The 17,847-nt window shown below is 34.9% G+C and overlaps 1 protein-coding gene and 1 long non-coding RNA gene across 2 annotated transcripts in view; both read right to left on the bottom strand.

Moving 5' to 3' along the window:
- The window catches only part of LOC117110658 (deoxynucleoside triphosphate triphosphohydrolase SAMHD1-like), a 58,064-nt gene extending 45,065 nt beyond the window's left edge, over positions 1-12,999 (bottom strand). Inside the window, exons 1-2 of the mRNA XM_033253417.1 lie at positions 12,845-12,999; positions 12,383-12,498 (exon numbers count right to left, since the gene is read on the bottom strand). Of these exons, the coding sequence (XP_033109308.1) occupies positions 12,383-12,498; positions 12,845-12,972 (244 nt within the window). The 5' untranslated portion in view covers positions 12,973-12,999. The remainder of the gene's footprint in view (positions 1-12,382; positions 12,499-12,844) is intronic.
- LOC117110676 lies at positions 8,864-9,646 on the bottom strand. Its single transcript, XR_004445749.1, has 2 exons — positions 9,526-9,646; positions 8,864-8,952 (listed from the first exon to the last, which is right to left on the bottom strand). It is a non-coding gene; the product is annotated as an uncharacterized LOC117110676 (long non-coding RNA).
- Positions 13,000-17,847: the final 4,848 nt, after the last annotated feature.

The following is a 17,847-nucleotide window of genomic DNA, read 5'->3' as shown; positions in this document are numbered from 1 at the left end:
GAGATGTTTATCTATTTATCAAACCTAATTCGAAAAGCAATCACAACGTTTACAGAACGTTATATCACAACTAATTTTACACCAACTGTCCCAAAAATTGTTATCGTTTTTATGGAGCGTTTTAAAACGATTTGTGTTTTGATTGCAGATTTTTTGCAACAAAATATCATAAAAACGTTATAATAACGTACGCAAAAAACTGAAAATCGAATGTATAATTACATAACGAAATCACAACGTTCACAGAACGTTATAGCAAAACCAAATTTGCACCAATTTTTCCGAAAATTTATCGTTTTTATAATACGGTCTAAAAACGGTTTTAAAACGATCGTCATTGCAGTTTCTTATATAATAACGTACACAAAATACTCACAAACAAGTTTATCACAACGAAATCACAACGTTCACAGAATGTTACCACACAACCAAAATGACCATTTTATTTCAGCAAATATTTACATAGTTTAGAAACGCTATCGTACGCAATGCTATGCCCAAAAAAACTTACAATAGGCTTTCTTATAACGAAATCACAATCTCACACAGGTCATAATTATAACAATCAAATTTGAACCAATTATTTAGAATAATTGTATTCTTCAACTTTAACCCATTGGTTTATTTGTCATAAAAATAATTGTGGTCACCGTCATCGTCGATGCATATCCATTTACTGTACCACATTTCTGAATCAGCTGAGTCTGGCCAACGTATGAAATGTTTAATTTCGTATACTATATACATAATTTTTAATCGTATGTAAAGAACATCGACAAAAAAAAAACTCTTTTACCGTTAGTGAGATTGTCCATTGCACTTTTTTTTCCCCGTTAGGACGACGTCGATTTTTCTGATTTTAGCTTCTGCCTAATTGAATTACCTAAATGAATTATTAATTACTGTCAAGTAAAGAAGATACCATTTCAAAACATATCGGTCTATTATTTCCTTGTTCGAGCATAGAGACTGAACTTAGCAGTCATCAACTCCTTAATTACGGTTTTCACCTGAAACTGAATAACAATTTACGTTTGGAATACTTCCTTATAGTCCTTAAAGTCCAGGCTTTATTTATATTATATATAAAATTAAATCATATTATTGTGATAATTACTGAAATTTTAGGCTATTAACATGATATAACCTTGTAGGTACTGTTTGCGTACGTTTACCATTCCATAATAATCACTTAAACCAGATTAATTATCTATCACGTTATTCAATTATTAGGCAACTTAAATACATTGATTTAGAATGGGATTTATGTTATAAGGATGTCCTCTATCGCGGTTTTCAAACTAGTTATTAGAAAGTGTCAAGTTACCATTATAATTTTTACTTATCGTATATTATATTTTCTTAAATATTTTTCCTACACATGTTATTTTAAATATAAATACGTTTATTCTAATCTGCAATTTGTTTATATGACTAACATTCAACAGTCAAATAATATATATAACATCCTACATTTAGAAATTATTATAAAAAGCAAAGTAGGACTATTGTAATTTCAATTTAAACATTTTGTGTGCACTTTTTACAGACACTTGACCAAGTTTGTGATGAAGAAGATGTAAATGTCAGAAGACGATGGACGACGGCAATATCATGAGAATGTCTTTGATTTGTAGCACATCTTTTTAGACTGATACAAAGTTCTACACCGTAAATGGTTCCTTTGTGGCTGAATAGCCATGAACTACTTCCATTGCAAAGGCTGGATCCAAAGACAGTGTAGCCATCTGTTATCCTCAGTATCCTAGGTGTTTTAAGTATGTATTATAAGAGTTTATGTACACTAAGCCTCTTGTTTATCTTTGATAAATGTTTATGACATTTTAAAAATCAAATGAACTTGCCAAATACTGAATAAATTATACGGAACTTGATCTTTTATGAACTGTAATTCCAGAACTAGTATAGAATTGTCAGCACTTGATGCTAATTTGATTTTGATTTATTATTTTTTGGGAAATTAATTAATTTATATGCTCTTGTCCTATTTTAAAATGGAGCTGTTGCTACTACAGTATAGTAGTACCATAAAGAAAATAGAACAGAAGGAGTAACGTCGGATAGTTTACTACTGCTTAATCCAATTAAACGGTGAACTAGCTCCTATTAAAATGTACTACGACCGCCCGTGGAGCTTATCACAAAACGATCTCTTTATACACACAGCTACTCGCCGCCGAATGTAAAAATATTTTGACAGTCCAACGTTAGTGGAGTAAATAATTTCAACCAAGTAATAAAAAAAACAATACACATGCGCAGTCGATTTTTTCAAGTGCTTTTTAATGCGTGTTTACGATATACAGATAAAAAAATTTTCAACGAGAAAATAAATACTTAAAACATCAAAATCGGCCTTAAATAAGTGCTTGTTTCATTAATTGTAAGTACCGACTCATTTTATATGCTATAATGAAATGAATGTGACTAAAGTATGTTTTTAAGAAGTTCCGGTTTTCACAGGTTGGTTAACTGTAATTTAATCATAATAAAATACTTGTAGTGTATTGTAGTAAATGAGTAATACTAAAAGCAAGGTAAGATTATTACAAATGTTTCTAGGAATACTGTTTGTATTTTTTAACCCATCATACAGTGGTTGTTATGTAAAATGTTATAAAAACATTTTTTTTAAATGAATTAAAATGAAAATTTATTTTTTGTTTTCTTTTAGGAAATGAGCAAACATTCTATTTGCTTGAAGTCTGTTTGTAGGCTTTGTGGCTTGAAACAGGCAATACCTAAAGACCGCTGCCCTTATTCAAAGAAAACATATCAATCAATCATAAAGTCTAGCCTGTGTCTCGACATCACTTCAGATGTTCCAGAAATCCACCCACCCTTTATTTGCTATTGTTGTGTGTTAAAACTTAAACGATGGAAGAAAGGTAATATCGAAGTTGCAACTTTTGAAAATTTTAATTGTTTAACTTGTACACCAAGCGAGGTTCCGGGGGTGCCTATTACTCTAGACGAGTATATGAATGAAGCAAGGAAAAATTCATTCATTGTTTCTTGGTTTCCCTGTAAAGAAGAGCTCATCATTCTCAGATTGTCCCTGGCTGGTGATGTAGAAACAGTTATAGACTATGGGGCGAGCCGATTTTTTCGCTCGTCTTGCTCTCCACATTTTGTGACTATCTGGAACCTATTTAGGAATGAAGAATTACTTTTGCTATAAATAATTTTTTTAGTTCACAGACTCGGAAGTGGAACATTATTTAGTATTTTTATAAAAGGGTCAATATATTTTTCAATAATTCGTCTTCTTCTCACTTCGCTAAAACTATCAGTAAATGAAATTGGCCCATCCGATCGCCAACATTGTTATCGCGAATCAGTAGCCAATCAAAAAAATTGTATCAACCGGCTTTGGTGTTGTCTTCTTATCTCAACGCTGTAACCATCATGTCTGTCCCTGGAAGTTCGCCTGATAGCAGGTGCTTTGTTCATTGTTTTGGCGTATGCGAAGATCTGAAACCATTTACGGAGAAACGATAGAACACATTTTTAAACAGTGTAAAGATTTGGAAAGAATTAGTGGGTTACCGGGTTGATATCGCGTGAGATTTTGTGCAGGAAGTTGGGTCTGATGCCCTAGGCCTAGGTGGCCTAGCTGCCGATGGTGATGGTTTAACAATACCAGTGCCGGAACGTGGTGGACGTTGGCAATTCCAACCTTTGATTGCTGTGCAGCATTGTGTACATCCTTTAACTTTAATTTTCAATGTTATTAATGCTTCAATTCAAATGTGATGTCAGATACAAAATGTTCATTATAACGTTATACCCCAGTGCAGTAGAGCTGATTATTTTTTTAATCACTTGTTTGTCTCAATTTCTATTTATTTCTACAGAATCGGATCCTTCTACATCAAATCCAGGTGGTCAGCAAAGAGACACTCGTGTTCATCAGATACAAGTCTTGCTGGTGTTCTAAATCAGCCCTTTGTCTCTGCCCATATTCTCCCCAAGTTATGCATCATCTACAGAAAAAATAAAACATTTAAGCACTCTGAAGGGAAGAAAAAGTAGGAACCCTTAATGTTGTGCAAGCTGCCAGATGGTGGCAAACTAATCACAGCTGCCATGGACAAGAAGGATGACCCATATTCTCCATCAGATACAGGACCGAGACTGCGTAGCGATTGAGGGGTGTTATCATCGCAGTTTTCTCAGGAACTACACAGTGTACCAGACAAGGTGTATTCCTGTTGAACCCATCAAAGAGAAATATGGGAAGGCATTTGCCACATTTTGTAACAATGTTACTGATAAGAAAATAACCAAATATATAGAATGTCATCATTGGGACGAATGTTTGTGAAAGCCGTGAGAGACATTGAGTTTCAGGATGCTTCAAGCTACAAGAACTTCAGTCTCAAACAACGCATCAGAAGGAAGTATCTTCAACTCTGCTTCCTTCAGCCTAAAAAGAAGTATACCATTGAAATTGTCTTTGTTGATACGCTTTCAACCAAAGACCCCGTGCTATTAGCAGTTGGTTCTAGAGAAGAAACAGACACCCCCACCACCGATACAGATACCTTCTCTAATACAGACAGAGACATCACAGAAGATGATGAAAGAGTAGAACCGCTGAAAAAGCGACAGAAGCGCAGCAATGGCAGATCCAAACCTCCGATGCCGGTATCTTCACTTCGAGATCGTTACGCCACTGCTCAAGACCTAAAGGACGACATCATGCAAACCAGGACCAACCTACATTGGCCTCCAACATCATCTGAGTTAACATTGGAATCTGCACGCATAATAGTATCCTCAAAGCTGTACAATTTCCTAGCCTGGGTTGTAGGTGCTTTTGATGATCCAGAAGAAAAGGCAAAAGTCAAGATAGGAGAAGCAGAGGATCGCCGCATCCGTACAATTTGTCAAGATATTATCTACTTGGCTACAAAGAGGAGGCAGATGATGCCCAAACACATATCTCTATCAATGGCAATGCGTCATTTGAGTGGATCATCAAAGCTGGTTGGTCTACTTAACGGTTTTGGATATTGTGTGTCACAAACCAATGTGATGGAGCATGATACGGCTCTAGCACTGCAGGCAATAGAGAAAGGTTCAAGTAATCTGGAAAAGTCCTCCTATACTACTCTCGTAGAACGCTTTCAGGAAAAGGTACAACACATAATACAAATGGGATAGCTGTACAACATGAAAATCTTGCTGCCGTAATCTCCCAAGCTTTACCAGCTCAGAGTAGGAAGAAGACTAGACAACGATTATTGCCTGCAACTGCTACAACACTGGTGAGATTCACTGGCCAGAGGAAGTCATCACCAGAGGCATTTGCTGACTCTGTGCTGCTTGAGATGAGTCAGTACAATGATGTTCTCCGTTCCAACCAAGAAAAGGATGCAGCCTTCTATGTTGCAAAATCCTCACAGGAACGACTACTGCCATCGTGGACCGGATTTAATCTACTGATTTCATCCACTATCCGTCCTAATGCAACAATAGCGTACTTGTCAGTGATAGGTGGCAGCCCAACAGATTTTAACACTGTCCACACAGTACTACACCGAAGTCTGGAGATAGCACATCAGTTGGAACTTCCAGCCATTGTGATAGTGGTTGACCAGGCCATTTATTGCAAAGCTCAAACGATCCGCTAGCAGGAACCAACATTTCAGAAGATAGTCATTCGTCTTGTGTCTTTCCACACGACAAATACAGCTCTTCCTTGTAATGGAAAACCATTTCAGGAGGCTGGGTTGCAAGACATTCTTATCGAAGCAGGTTGTAGCTACAGGTTCAGTCGCTAGTGTGATGAATGGCCACAATTATAATAGAAGTATCAGATGTCACCAACTTATGGCCGAAACTCTGCATTGCTTGCGCTGGCAGAGCTTCATGAGAACCTTGGAAGAGGAGAGGCAACATCAGTACAGAGAAATAGTATCATCTCTAAAAGTGTCATTTCCAAGAGAGTTCACCGACCACATTCATGGAGAGATGTTTCAAGCAATGGACAAGGAGTATGAGAATTTTATTGAAGGGAGGAAGGATGTTACGTTTAACTTTTGATCTCCTTATCTTGATATGTATGAAAATATCCTCAAGTTCATACGTGGAACACGAGAAGGGGATTGGCAACTCCATCTTGCTTCAGTCAGAGCCCTGCTTCCTTGAGTGTTTGCCTATGACAGAACAAACTATACACGTTACCTTCAAGTCTACTGGATGGAGATGAGCCAACTTCCTACCACCCATCCTTACATTTACAAAGAGTTGATGGGGGTCACTTTGGAGTCCAACGCCAAGACAGTCATGCGATATGAGCATTGAACAGACAGTGAATAGAGGTACAAAGACCAGAGGAGGAGTAAAGGGGTTCTCAAACAACCAAGGAGCTACAAACCGTTTGATCAGAAGCCACCATGAAAGAGCCCTAATCACAAGACAATGTGAAGAAATAGCTGGAAAAGGCAAAAAGTTTTTAAAAAGACAAGACCTAACAAAAAGCAGAATGACAAGGGACCAGCAGGATGTAGCCAACATCATGAGCACTGTCAACAGCATGACAAATCCGTTTGTGGTAGATCGAGAGACAGATACTGATGATCTTGTACACCTCTCTTCAGGCATTGTTGCACCAGTCAGTGTGTGTTTAGATCTCCTTAAAGTAAGATGAAGCTTAAGACATTTGCCAATTCCGACAAGCCAAAAGTTAACATGAAAGGGAAAGAAGTCCTACTGAAGAGTTCCAGTGAGTTACTGGCAAGGCTCATCATTATCGGCCGTGTACGTAAAGTTGATCAACGAAAAATATCACTCCTTAAACCCATACCCACAAGCCAATTCTAAACAAGATGGATGCTTAATCAAAAACAACAAGGCTGACCTTCTTCACCAACTGGAAAATTTGCCAGAGTCATCTCCAATCTTGGATTCACCACAAGAGTCAGTGCGGATTATTGATGGCAAGGCATTGCTTCAATGCCTCATACCAAGTAAGATGCCTGCTACCATGGGACAGTTGGCCAAGAAAATCCTAAAGGATGCAGTTTACCTAGCCAAAAGATATTGTGAAAACAAGCTATTTTAATGTGAAAAATGACTTTTGACCTTTGACCCTGTGACCCCAAAGTTGTAATAGATTATCATCACTCCAACATGCATACATGAGCCAGGTTTGAAGTTGATCCCATAAGTGGTTCTTGAGTTATAGCCAGAACATGTAAAATAATGACCTGTGACCTTTGACCTTTAACTTTACAGAAGTGCTCCGTTCCTGGAGTTGGGGAATATCAGGATATTGATCAGGCATTCAATACCTACATTTTAAGCCATAATTTAGGTAGTCACAAGAAGGAGACAACAAAAGTCATTTTTTAGAGCTGTTTTCACCTCTTGTCCCATAGTTTATTAGCAGCAACTTCACATGGAGTATTGTTTTAGCCGGAGTTACCATGCACACTAAATTTGTTCTTGGAGAAGATTTTAGGGAGAGTCTTAAATTTTAAGAATGGTCACGACTTTGCAGTCTGCTGGCAACAGCAAGAATTTGTAAAGGAAACTCAGATTTTCTTTGCTTATTTGAGAAACGAAAAGGTCCAGATGGGCAGCTGCCTTTGAAAGTAACACCGAAGGATATCTATTAAGAACACAATCAGACACACAGATTACAGCCGGCTTGTTCCCCAAGACAGTGACCGTTGCAAGGTGTGCAAGAGTCACCGAGAAGGCCTGTGTTATTTAAGGAGCGCATCTTCTAAAGAAAAAACTACTTTGACTTTACCAAACAAATTCCTGTTAAATTCCTAACTTTGTAATAAAGCAACTTCGTTACAGTCTGATTGCCGAAGGTTAAAAAGGAGAAGTGGCTGTCTTGATAAAATTATGAACATTTATTCACAGGAAAGTTGCGAGCATTGTCCACAAGCATCGTCTTCAATGGAAAGTGTTATGGAAATGACAAGTTCTGAAATTAAAAAGTCATTGCCGATCATTCAGCAGCGAAACTGTTGTGGGAGAAACAACAGTCATCATTCAGAAAGGGAAAACAGATGCGGTGGCATCCAGCAATAATTCCGTGGCGCATCGCTGTCCACAAGCGGTCGTCGTCAGCGTACAAATTGATCCGCAAATCAGGGATTTTGAGGATTCCACATCCTAACACCCTGCAGCCTTACAGCCACTTTCCTGGTGTGACAATTGGTTTTTCCATTCTATTCTATTCTATTCTATTCATATTTATTTATATAGCGCCTTTCTTTGCAGATACGAAGCGCTTCTGTCGGTGGTCATTGGATCCACGTGCATAAGTTGCTGCTGTATTCAGCGCAGGAGCAAGCAAACCCCACCAGGTACCCATTTATACTTCTGGGTGGAGAGAACCAATGCAGATAAAGTGTCTTGCTCAAGGACACAAGCGAAATGCACAGCGAGGGATTGAAACCTCGACCTCAAGGTTGGGAAACCAAACCTTCCACGCTGCGCCAAAACGCTTCTACATGAGATGCTTGACAAGGTTGTAGAGGATATAAACCTCTACCAAGAAGGTAATGACTTAAAAAAACACGTAGTGCTTTTATTTGATGGGATGAAAGTCAAGTCTGGGTTTTTTTTTTAGTCAGCTCTGGAAAGATCGGAACTACAGATGTTGGAAATTTGGCCAATGAAATGCACTCATTCGAAAGAAAGTGTAGAGGAAACCCAGCTCCACCGATTGTCACGCATGTTTTGGTGTTGATAATGCGAGTGGTTTTTTAAACCTCCAACAACAGGAGCTTCTGTTTTCTTAGTCCTTTTTTTTTTGTCTTGCGCGTTTTTGTTTTTGTTTTTGTTTTTTTTGTCCCTTTCTTTATTTTTTTTTAGACACTGAAGAAGAGCTAGTAATATTATCTGCTGGTGTGTTGGTTTCTTTCTCATATTCAAAGTCCACTTCGTTTTCAATCAAATTTTCTGTAAAAAAAAAAGAAATTATTTAAATTTTTAAATAAAATTCAAAAATGTTTTTCTAACAACTCTTTAATTAAATTTTAATGCTGTAACACGAACACTGAATTCAATATATTTACTTCAATATTTTTACTGTGTATTTTAATTCAATACATCCGGTCGAACCGGGAGCCGTCCCGATTTCGTCTGTGTATATTGTGGAAGGGAGTACAACAAACAGCTGAGCTTGGTGGAAACAGAGAGAAAATAAAATGTTTATTTCCCCACGCCTATGCCTCAAGCAAAATGGAGTGCTCATAAAAATAACGAAATTTTATTACAAACTAGCCTTTCTTGAAATTTAAATTTATGAAAGTCTCGCCTAGGCCTAGCGTAGGTAGGCAGGCAGGTGATACTGTTCGTATTCATACATTCACGTACCACGAAAACCCAACTGGCCTAGGCTACTACATACTGGGCATAGGGCTCTACTTAGGCTAGTCATATAATGAAGTATTATTATTAATAATAGTTAATACATTACACGGTACACCTTCGCATTCATTAATGCTAAATACATTTTTTTTAAAACTATACCATTTTCTTGATCTTCTAGTTCATTAGATGCATCCAATTCATCAACAATTTCATAATCTAGTTCGTCATTTAATTCGTAAAAATCCATCGTGACAGAGCGATATAATTCATGGGATGATAGTTCTCTATGGTCAGACGACGTCACGCAGTTGTTTATCTTGGTGACGCGACTAAAAATAAATTCGGCTAGACGAGTTACGCGCATGCGCTATTGATGTTTCTAGCTCACTGAGCGATTAAGATATTACGTAATACTGAGTTAATTGCCATCGCGGCAAAAAGGTCTGTACCTTTGATCATAGATCGCTATTACTCCTTCTGTTCTATTTTCTCAATGGTAGTACATAACATAAGTACAGTACAGTATATAAATTAAAGGATAAAACACAATGATACCACTACGTAAGTATAAGTGATTTTATGTGGTTGATCTCATTTGTATATATATCCGGAGCATCACAATTAACACAATGTAGTTGGAATCATACCGGAGACCAAAGGCTGACCTAAGGATATCCACGGTTCAGCGTACAGCACAATGACAGTGGTTTTCCGTTCTAATTTTACATATTGTACATTGTCTCTATTTTATGTATAGAGGTTCCCACTTTGTGTTGAGCCCTTCGCCCATGGCTCCCAGCTCTTGACTTTATTGTCGAATTTGTAATTAATTAATTAATTAATTAAATATATTAATTGATTAATAAAATAAATACCACCAGTAGCGTTTCTTCATGTTAAAACGTCTTACAACACCGAACTAACTCAAAATGTTACCGTAATTTTGTTGTATCTAAACGTTTTTAAACATTTTTAAAATGTCAATGTAACTAGAGTTATTTTCACGTTATTATGACGTTTCTAAATATTTAAACGCTATAAAACGCTTTAAAAACTTCAGTTCGTTACGTTTTTTAAACGTTATATTGAAACGTTTTACGAACGTAATAAAAACCCTTTGTGAACGTTCGTAAAACGTTTTAAAAACGTATTACAAGACCAAAGTCGATGTAACTATTTTAACGTTATAATGACGTTTTAAAACGTTACATAAAAACGGTATTTAAAACGCTTTTAAAACTCCACACAATTACGTTTTTAAAACGTATTATTAAGTTTTTTTTGTTTTTTTTTTGGAACCAAATTCATACGATATTATAACGTTATTTTAACATATATGTATTCTCTTATACACATCTAGATGTGTATAAGAGACAGTATTATTATTATTATTATTATTATTATGTATTATATATGTAAAATTGTAAATTATTACTCTGATTGAAGTACTCGTAAAGTGTCTCCGAGCATTACTAAACCTTTATATCCTTCAGAATCTGTACTGGGGCAACCCATGGGGCAACTGCACAACTCAAAACTTATGGTGATAGGGCTTTTTCTGTCGCTGCACCAAGACTTTGGAACACCCTACCAGCCTCTATTCGTGAATCAACTTCCGTTCATACATTTAAGAAGAAACTTAAAACCCACCTTTTTTAAGTTTATCTTTTTACAATTTTTGTAGTTTAAGAATATTTAAGTGTTTTGTTTTTTGTTCATTAAAGTCGCAAATCCCTTACTTGAGCCGGCGTCGCCACCTTAGCAGTGCACGGTAGTAGAGCCGAGGCTTATCCAAGGTGGAAGCTACCGGAGCCCAGCATACTGTCGCCGGAGTACCTGCGTGTACGCGGTAGTGGTGGTGACGCCGTCTTAACAACAGGAGTGCGCATTTTTCATGTTGCTGCTTGGTTTTTTCCATTCTTTGATCTGCCTGTTTTTGAAGGCTTAATTTATCAATTATTTATTTATTTAATTATTTATTTTCTATTTGTTTATTTATTTACTTTATTAATTTATTTATATTTATTTAACTTATAATAAATAAAATAAAAAATATTCTGATTAATATAGGCTCTTTAATATAAGATATAATATAATTTAATTTCTTTTAAGTTCTTGGTCCTACCTTTTTTTTCGGCGCCTTGAGACGATTTTATTGTGGAAGGCGCACTACAAATATCCCACTATTACCATTACCATTACAAGTCATATCTGGGCCTTATATACTATACTGTATGTCTACTCAAATAGCCAGATTCAATATTACTGTGGTTTTATTATACTTTCAAAAAACCTGCTGTACATAAACTGTGTCTAGTCATATGGATAATATATTATTACAATTATAGTTCATTAATTTTCACACTGTCTTGACAACCACGCATAGCAACTGTAGCTCACTCAATACATCAAGAAACTCTGTTCCGCGAGAGGTCTGGCATGCATATTCATTTGTGTCGGTTTACTTAACTGAACTAAATAGCGCCCTCTATCATTTCTGCCTTAACTATATGGGAAAAATGATACGTCCCGACAAGTCACCACACATTTTCAACGTCTTCAAAACTCCTTTAAATGCAAAAAATCTAATTCAAACTGCATTACTATTCTTGACTCCGCCCACAACTTAAAATAAAAGAAGCCCTTTATATTGCTTGAGGGAAACCGTCACTAAACAAACAACTCATTACAATATCACTTTCATTTTAATTTCAACTCTTATATACTCATGACTTACCAAAGTATTCATGACCTTTATATACATGACTTACATTATTATTTGCTTCTTTGTCTTACATCTGACCGGTAGGACATAAACGGTAGTATCATAAGCAATGCCTGATTTCAACTGAAACATTTTACATGAACTGAGTGACGCCTGGCCACGGACACCCAATCGAGCAATTCATGGTGTGTGGGTGTGTGTGGGGGTGGAGGAGGGGCGGTTGTGTGTGTCTGTGTGTGATTTTAACATGCACCACTTGTGAAAATGTTTTTATTTGAACCTGAATTGTACCTAGGTCATGACACAGTCCTGCAATCTCAACACACAGTACGTCTTGGTAAGTTATGTTCAAATCTGGCTGGTTCCGATGCAGTACTCTTGCTAACTTACCAGCAAGATGCGATACTCTGGATAAATGCAAAAACAACGTTTATCAATAAATCACAGAAATATCTAGTACATGTAACACCTACAAACTGTATTTCTATTGAATTATTTTTTAAACATAAAAAAAACAAAACATATAATTTGGATTTGACTTTTCAATTATATTTAATTGACACGAAAAAACCTTTCTCCTACCGTAATTGTGATTCCAAGCTTAGTTTATAATAGTAAAATCTAAAAGCGTTTAAGCCGACTGAGCTAGCTGCTCTCCATAAAATGTAGACGATAACATAATGTACAACTAGGTGATGGATGATTAGATTTTAGGGACAGAAAAAATAATTATATTTAAGTAGACTGACATACCCAATAGAATGTTCAAAACGGTTGTGGGAAGCTCCTGGATAAACGAAGTAGCAGAAATCAAGCTGTTTGATCAGTCGTAAGCGCTGGAACTGAAACGTGTTCATAATAGAACAACACAATGGATGCATCTCGATATGTCCATGTATAGGATCGTTGAATATCTGAAATTTTGATTTGCGCAACAACGTTAGACATAGCATTATAATGGCATTGGAAAGTTGAACTAGTACACTTACCTTAATGCTATAATTAGGACTACCAACTAGGGAGTACATACACATTAATACATTTTGGAGTTTGACAAGATACAAGATACAAAATAGCTTTATTGTCAAATTAAAATTTGAAATTAGTTTTTCTCATGACAACATAAAGTACATAAATAACAATAAAATATACGATATATAAAGAAACAATAAAATGTAAAAACGTTTTGGGGCAAGCTATTCTGAGGTGTTGTTTTACCTCAAAGACAGACCAGAATAGCAAAAAGGCTTATTTATCGATGGTAAATATGATTATTATAATTAAAAATGCATTATTGTAGACGTCGTTAAAAAGTTATTATGTACCGATAGGAAAGAGTCTGGCAGAATTAAAAAGAGAATATACTGTAATCATATAGTCTACACACTACACACTTGCGTCAATTTTTACCCAAATTCGGTCAATTGTTACCCATAATTTGGATCAGTCCATAATGAACCCAGGATGAGCCAGATTGTTGGTCATGCTGATCACCCAAAAATATGGGTCAGCATGACTCAAATATTTAGTCAATTATTACATCAGGGTCAGGCTAACCCAAGTTTTTGGGTCATGCTTGCCCAAATGTTTGTGTTGAGTTTACCACATGCTGGGTCGTCGCAACCCGTCATCGGGGATATATAAAATACTGACCCAAATTTTGAGTTAGTCCACAACGAACCCGAACTGGTCAGATTGACTCAATAGTTTGGGTCAACTAAATCTTGGTCTAGTGGATCAGGTCTTGGCAGCCCAAATGTGTCAGTTATCTAACCGGTAAATAACTTGACCAAGGTTTATTTTATCCAAATTTCTGGGTCACCCTTTCAAACGAATAGCTTAAACAAGAAGTGGAAAGGGCCTACATAAGATGCTATAACCTTTTCCTGTGTAGCCCTGTAAAATAAAACTAATTATAAACATAAATACAATTGTTCCATTACCAACTATATATAAACGAAAAATAACAATGATGACTATCAGTACATATTTGGCAACTAATTTAAGATAATAATAAGATATAATAATAATAATACTGTATTAATAATATTGTAATAATATATATAGATATAAGAATAATAATAATAATACTGTATTAATAATATTGTAATAATATAATATATATATAATACTGTATTAATAATATTGTAATAATATATATATATATATATCATTATTATTATTATTATTATTATTATTATTATTATTATTATTATTATTATTATTATACTGTATTACAAAACTTCAAAGCAAATATACAGAAATCAACAATGCAGAGCCTTTAATGGAAGAAATTGACCAAGCCGTAAAACATCCAAAAGCAGGTAAGTCTTCCCTCGATATCGAAGCAGAACTCCTAAAGGTAAGAAGGGGAAAATAAAAACCTATTTTGGATTAATCTGGGTCAACAAGGAAACACCTCAGGAGTGGAACAAAAACAAATATCTGCAATCCATAAGAAAAAGGTATCACAACAAGATGTCACACAATACCGAGGTATTTCAATTGGTCCACTCTTTCCAAGGTAGCCATGAGCATCATACTGTCTAGGCTAGACGAGTTCTATGAAGCCCAATTGATGGAAACTCAGTTGGGCTTCAGACGGGAAAGAGGATGCAATGATGGCATTTATGTAATGAAACAACTACAGAAAGTAGCAAATCTTACTCAGCGAAAACTATTCACCTGCTATGTCCAAATTGTGGCCATAATATAATTTTTAGTCTGTAATATTAATAATTATTATTATAACTAAGACCATTCAACAAACAAAATAAAATACATACATATCAAACTTAAAAATGTTTTACTTAGACTTTCCCATTAAGCAAATGCTTGAAATTTAGATATAATACCTATGCTAAATTTACATTTAAAATATTTAGCTATATTTAAATGAGTACACTTCCTTATAATTTAAGGAAACAGAAATTTATAAATGGGCCTGAAGAAGTGTGTTTAGAAGTTGGGTATTTATTTTTTGTTTATTAAATTAAAAGGCGGGTATTCTTCATAGTGAATTTAAATAAACTGATTATTTATGTTGTAAAAACTTACTAACAGTGCTGTTGCTTGTTCTTTCTGTAGTGGTTAATGATAGTATTTAATTTAAATTTTACATGTACCATACCATATTTTAGGGGAAATACAACATTTACTAAATCAGATCAGACACATTTTTGTAAATATTTTATGAGAATGAATGCAACAATGTTTCTTAAGGGTTTCTGTTTATATTATAAACAAAAACCCTTAGGAAATGTTCTAGAATAATTCATGTATTCTGCTGGCAAAACTGGATATAATTCCTAACATCAGATTTTTCATGCTTTATTGGCTTTTGTTTTAATTTGGAAAAACGCATTATGTCCATTTTGACTGGGTTATAGAAAAATATATATATAAAAAGTACTTCAGTATGTTTTTCTGTTGTGTAATTAGTACTTTTACACAAAAAATTCAATATAATTCATTTCCATAACAAAAGGCTAACAAGAAACGCGTTTTGCTCAATATCCTAAAACTATGATTTTGACTTATAATGCGTTCTTCCGAATCACGGCAGTATTAATGCTCTGAAGTCAATTTAAGACATTTAACAGGTGAAGGAATATCGATGATATACAAATCCTAATGGTTATATAAGTTAATATTATTGAATCTTAAGAAAAAGAAAAGAATGGAGAGAAAAAGAGAGTGAAAATGTGAAATTGATGGTAATTGACATATTTTGCAGGATGAATACCGTACATGTCAATTACCATCAATTTCACATTTTCCCTCTCTTTATCTCTCCATTCTTTTCATTAAAAATTAAAATAAATAACATTTTTGAACACTGTGGTTAATCAATCTGATACACGTTTTTGCATGTGTCTCAGTCTTATCAATTTAACATTAGATTGTATGTAAAACTCTAGTCTTGCCATATCCAACGTAATACACAGACTATATAAAAGTAAAACAACTTTATGGTTTAGGAATTAAATTCAACTTTCATTTAACTTAACTAATATTATTTACTTACTTATTTGCTAAAAATCAATTGCTTCTATTACACTTATACGATTTGAATTTATCTTGTCATGTTTACTGGCCATTCAAATATTCTTCACATAATTCTTTATCAATTAATATCATCACATATTTCATTATCGTTTATCTGTATACCTTTATCATACATTTATCCTAAGTATTTCATGACAAGAAAAATGTTATGTAAATTTTGATTATTGGTACTCATGTACTTATCTCAGTATTCATTTAAATTGACGCGTTTATCCTCACATTACATATTTTTCATTAAACTTGCATGGTATTAAAATAACTAATAGTATTAAGCTTGCTCAATTAGTGTTTTAAAATAAGTTTGGATTATTCAATAATTCATTAATCGCTTAATACATTTAAATCATAACAAAAAAAAAAATTAAATTAAAACATTAGACAACATGTGAATGCTGTTTGTACTTAAAGGGGAAGTGCGGGGATGAAACGATTAATTTTTAATTTAAAATAGAGGGATAGGTGACGGCACTCGACTTTGGAGCGCGGTATTCGAAAACGAGGCTCGTGAACTGGGTCCCAAAAAAAAAAAAAAAAACTGGTGCTACAGGATTTTGAGCTAGTGTTAAAAATGTACCGACTTTCAAAGGCTTGAATTCGGTAAACCCATAAAAAATCGTGTCAAACTTTAAATATTCCAATGTAAATTTGGCCGTTCTTTTCATTTATATGGGTTTTCACTTATGAAAATGTCTCAATTATGTGTAAAATAACGATTTGCCCCAGTTTTTATTTCGGAAATTTGCACTAGACAGGGAGGCAGCTGATTCACTCAACCGTAACGAGCTGGTAACGACACAGCCAACTGATGAGATTGGTCGTCGCGAGCGGAAAATTGAAAAATTATGACTGGCGAAAATATTCAATAATAATAATATAATATAATAAGTCGAAGGCATTTTTGAAGAATCAATCTTTCAAAAAGATATGTTTGCTGGTTTGGATAAGGAAGTCTTGGAAGTGGTGATCTTAATAGTGGCGTTAAATAGGTTTGTTTAATACCAACTTGTCTTACCTGTGTAGGCATAGCCTAGCTTTTGGTGCAGTACCTGTACTACTGTACAGTATGTATGTAGAGCGGAATACGGAATACTACTCTACTGCCTGGCGCGGCCTAGGCACCGGGCCCTAGTTTAGGCCTATAGGCATACAAACTATATAATATTTCAAACATTAGACAAACAACACTATTTTAAATAAAGTACATTAATTTATATGTTCATTATTAGGTCCATGAAACTATCTAGGACCTACTACTACTACTACAGCATTACTAAAATGCCAGTTTATTCGTCGTGGAATGTGGATGGATACCTTGAAAACTAGCTCAAATTTGCGCGGAAAATGTCTTGGAAAAATGTGCACAGAACTTAACTTCTGTATGATACATTGACAATGGTTATATACAGTATCCAGATTAGTTCAAAGACTAATTTTCGGCATTCTGCTCGGAAATGCAACCACTGCCTTAGGCGTGGCCCTGTTGGTTCCATGCTGGGTCAAAAACTAGTAGAGGGTCAAATGTCCAGCCATTATTATTACTGTATTTATTATTACTGTACATTAGAAAAGATTGAGAAACAAGATAGTCTATTATTTGTCTTCATTTGTAATTTTTAAACTAATTTTTATTTTTATATTACAAAAAAGTATTATATTAATGAAGTAATAAATTCTATTCAAAATAATTA

The sequence above is a fragment of the Anneissia japonica genome, unplaced genomic scaffold (assembly GCF_011630105.1).
Source record: "Anneissia japonica isolate Jap-2015-1 unplaced genomic scaffold, ASM1163010v1 scaffold287587_len645178_cov120, whole genome shotgun sequence".
Taxonomy (NCBI): Eukaryota; Metazoa; Echinodermata; class Crinoidea; order Comatulida; family Comatulidae; genus Anneissia; species Anneissia japonica.
This window is presented reverse-complemented; position numbering and strand designations above follow the sequence as displayed.